This window comes from Brachyhypopomus gauderio, chromosome 1, assembly GCF_052324685.1.
Source record: "Brachyhypopomus gauderio isolate BG-103 chromosome 1, BGAUD_0.2, whole genome shotgun sequence".
In the NCBI taxonomy this organism is placed as follows: Eukaryota; Metazoa; Chordata; class Actinopteri; order Gymnotiformes; family Hypopomidae; genus Brachyhypopomus; species Brachyhypopomus gauderio.
The window spans coordinates 40025497-40030097 of NC_135211.1; the positions used below are offsets into that span (position 1 = coordinate 40025497).

At 38.9% G+C, this 4601-nt stretch overlaps 1 protein-coding gene across 1 annotated transcript; it reads right to left on the bottom strand.

Annotated features, from left to right (window-relative positions):
* Positions 1 to 2759: 2759 nt before the first annotated feature.
* LOC143520477 (aerolysin-like protein) lies at positions 2760 to 4083 on the bottom strand. Its single transcript, XM_077013569.1, has one exon. It carries the CDS (start codon positions 3969 to 3971, stop codon positions 3033 to 3035), a length of 939 nt encoding a protein of 312 aa, XP_076869684.1. The 5' UTR covers positions 3972 to 4083; the 3' UTR covers positions 2760 to 3032.
* Between the last annotated feature and the right edge of the window lie 518 nt (positions 4084 to 4601).

The following is a 4601-nucleotide window of genomic DNA, read 5'->3' on the forward strand; positions in this document are numbered from 1 at the left end:
GAGAGAGAGAGCGGGGGGGGGGGGGGGGGGGGGCCCGTCTTTCCAGGTCCAGTTGATGACTTAACCGAAGAAGGTAGTTTAGCACAATTTGAAGACAAAGGGAATTCCCTATTCCTAAATAAACTGACTTACATACTCTACCTAAATAAGTATTAATTTGATTCTATTAGTCTACACATTGAGCCATTCTCAATTTCCACTTTTGGACAACAAATGACACATAATGCACAGACAGGCTTGAATGTGAGGTCACATACGCACACATGAGAATGATTACATTTGTACTTTCCTATATGTTGTTAAAAAAAATTGAAACTGTTAATGCTGTCTGGCCTGGCATGATCAAAACAAAATGTGTTCTTGTTGAAACAGCTGACACTATGTACATAACACCATTGCTAAACTCTTGTGAAAGGGAGTAGCTCTGGGATGGGCAACTTCCATGATAAAGAGGTCCAACATTTTTTTCAGCACTATCATTGGAGGGCCACATGAACACGCACTTCAAATAATTGGATATAAAAGACCAAATGATTCTCAATAAGTACACATTTTAAATGAATTCAGATCTGTATGTTTATTGCACCAACATACATCTATTTTCTGCATATAAATGCATTAACATGTCCTTAATTTGCTTAATAAAAAAGTGCAAAAAGGAATTTGAACTCCTTCATATCAAAGAACTTTAACGCGTAGCGCGCTGCAGAGCGAGGAGGCGAACACAAACGCTGAGAAGAGCCAGATTTAATAAGGGGAATTCCATAGGCGAACTCGTTTGTACAGGCACGGGTCAAAACGGGAGAGCCGTCCAAGTGGTCAACAGGACAGACAGGAGTCATAACAGGAGAGTCATTCACAACGGAGAAACACAACGGAGACGGAAAATACCAGAACAGCGATGACAGATAATCCACAAAACCGAACAAACCACAAATAACCGACAACGGGCGAAACACAGAGATACAAGTACACAGGACTAAACTAGACACAACTGAACACAATGACAACATGGGCGTGGCAGACAGAGGGAAACCAGGACAACAGACACGCAGGGCGGGATAACCGGGCAAGGAACAACACGGACACGGGAGAGGGGGGCGTAGCCCAGGTGACAAGAACAAAAAAGTCCTGCTCTCTCATTTTTTTTTCTTTTAATTATTGAATTATTATTGATCTATTTGTGGGCTGCACTGAGTGAGGACGAGGGCTGCGTGCGGCCCCCGGGCCACCAGTCAATAAAGTCAAGTCAAAAGTATTTTTTTTGTGTGTGTGCATGATTTTTAAGGTACAAGCAATGAGCACATATACAGCACTATATACTGTAAAGTTTTAAACTCCAGCATTGTACTATTAATATATAAATTAAATATTAAGCATGAGTCAATGACTTGACCTTATTATGCACTTGGAGCAGGATATAGTACTTTGTGGCAAAAAGATGTAAACTGTATACTAAAGTATAAGTTTAATATTAAAATACAAGTGTAAGTCTTGGTATTAATCTACTTAGTCTTAGACTAAGTAGACTTGTTTATATTTTTCAGTATAAGTCAAGTATACTTCACTATACTATTCTTAAGTATCTAAAATATAGTTTATAAAAAGTCACCTTCAAGTACACTTCCTCAGTTTTAGTAAAAAATAAGTATACTCATAGTACATGTGAATAAACTTCTTTTTGCTATGGGGTGTTTGACAGTAACGGAGTTGTGAGATTGTGATGGGGTTGTGATTTTAAGACTTTGGTTGTTGGGTTACCTACTTATTTTATTTTAACCAGTACCAGTACCACAAACTGGTACCACACATGACACAGTTTGTATAGCATTAGAGGTACTGAGTCTTTTTGTAACCAGGTGTTACATTTTTATTTAAAATTTTATCCTACTGCTTTCACAGTCACACCAACATTACACCTTACACAGTCACACCAACATTACGCCTGTCTCTTTAAGCGTTAGTGCAGCCGTATGCTGTGAGGCAGGTTTTAAAAGCATTTTCGGTGTGTTATTATGTGTGGTATGTACTTGCCTCAGTGTGTGCTAGCGCAGATGTAGCTCAGTGGAGCATTTTATATGCCTTGACTATTGTGCTGGCTGCATATTGTCGCCCTATGAGCAAAGACTTGTCTCTAGTGTAAGTTTTTCTATGCTTACGACAGGTTTATACCGGATTTCATCTGGGTTTCTACACAAGATCTGAGTTCAACTATTTGGTATGGATCTCAGACTCCACCATTTTTTTTATTTCAGAGTAAAAAAATATCTATTTTTTTGGATACCCAATTTTTATTGTTGAGAAACTGGTTAATATTCTGATTTATATCCATGTCTTTCAGAAACACTATGACACATTGTCTCAGCTCAGCGTTTACCACTCGAGGCATGACAGCCTGGGTGGATTGATTTGTGTCACTTTAATGCTCAGACTTATTCTCAGGTTTCTGTGTTTGTATTATGTTGTCTGAGTGCTGCACTGACCTTATACCTCCTGATCATTTAGTAATTCAGTTTAGTTCCCTTGACTTGTGGACTACAGAAAGTAAAGATGACCTCTTTAATCTTGTATACCAAACGTTTTAATCAACTGATTTCACAAAGCTCATTTTAAAATACTGTCTGCAGTAAAGGACACATGGGTTCCTGCTGCAGGTTTTGGTACTGACTAATAAGTCACTGTCAACTAATCCTGCACAACTCTCAACCACCAAATGAGATTTAGAAACTTTGGTGTTAAAATGAGTCACACACAATGCCAAAGATTTTTTATTGATAGAAAGTAACAATAAAAAAACACTGAAATGTCACAAAGTCAGACACCAGGTTTAAAAGAAAAACAATTATGTGGTTTTAGCGTTTGGATTAAAATTTGTTATCCCAGGCCAGTATATGTTTCATTACCCCACCACCATGATGCTTCTTTATATAAAGAAGATCTGACAAATATAATTTTTTTGTATGTGCAAGCAAAGCTCACAAAGCCCTTACAAGGATTACAGAAAGAACCAGACAAGTGTTTTGCTGATTCATTCACTCCTTAATAACTGTTTTTGCATCAGTGTAAGTGACCCCCTTGTAGGTCCCACTGACCGGAAACTGCAAAACACTGTCGTTGAAGCAGGTAATCTGCACTGTGCCTTTGTAAGGTAGATCAACAGTGACTCTGCCAATCGTGATTTTTACAGTTACTGTTTTCCCTGGAGGAACTTTGACAGGGAAAGAGAACAGCTCTGTTTTCTCTTCAGAGTTCTCTAAACCAAAATTGCTTTCAACTCCCACTGTAAAACTGTACCCAGCAGTTACTTCAGCAACCTCAGGAATGCCTGCGCTCACTTCACAGTGGAAGTTGAATTCAATCTTATTGGTCACAGACCAGGAAGACTTTTTGCTGACTGTTTTTGAGGATTCTATTTTGTACTCTTGCATCTCACTAGTATTGTTGGTGTAAGTCATGGATTTGAGTTCCTCAACAGCCACCTTGGGTATCACATCATGTAGTGTGGTATAATTCACATCAGTTAACACAGTAGACTTGATGGTGTTAATGAACATGAAGGCTAAGCAGTCAATGTCTGAACCTGATCGCCCTGTGACTCCCATGCAGATTCCAGAACCAACATCAATTGGATATTCTGTTTTCAGGCCCCAATCTGTCATATATGCAGAAAACTCTCGGGAGCGGTTGGTCTTGAACTTGATACCACCCAGACGTGATCCAGCTCCATTTCCCCACAGTGACAGGGAAGTAAAATGCTCTCCGTCTTCAAACGTAAATTCTGAAAATTTCCCATCAGGATTTCCAAACTGTTTGTTCTGCCCATTAGAAAGCCACACCTTAATGGCTTTGATCTGCCACCCTCCGGCCCACACCCACAGCTTTGTCAGGGTGGATCCACTGCCAGTACCATCGAAGGTAAACTCACTACCTCCCCCCCCGCCAATAATGTGGATGTCAGCCAGGTATGACATGGTCTTGCTCTTAATACACACCTAAAAAACCCAAAGACAATAACTGTACAATATGTCTTTTGGCCTCAGTACACATTATCTATAAATACACGACAATAGAAGCAATAGTATCATTAGCAATAATGACTGATTTATCTGTAAAACACTACACATTTTAAATGACATGCACCACTCCCCTAAGAACAGTAGACATACTTACAGGAAAGTTGTGAATAGAGGCTGGAAAAAAGTAGACTGCATGGTCTCTTAAACAGCAGATAGAGTGGGTGGGTCTCACAAAGTGGGCAGGGTCTGACAAAGTGGGTGGGGCTTCTGGAGAAATGTGCTTGGTGAGTGGGACATGTTCAGTCATGACTAACAGTTAATGTCTGAAAATCAGACTTCAGTAACGCTGTGGTCAGAGTCAATGAAATACAAACAGACTTTGACTTGTTTAGGAAATACATTGAATTTTCCTTGTTTATTTATTTATTGTTTATCCTAACTAGCTATGCTTAACTGTAGGTTCATTATGTGTATTATTATTTGATAAGGTAAATGTTATAACTTTATATAAATATCAACTTTATTTTGACTCTTGTTTTTGTAGTTGCCTATATAGCTTATGATAGAATCAAAATTTCAACAAAA

Excerpts from the sequence above, each read along its gene's own strand:
- LOC143520477 (XM_077013569.1), bottom strand. The coding sequence starts at position 3,971 with ATGTCATACCTGGCTGACATCCACATTATTGGCGGGGGGGGAGGTAGT.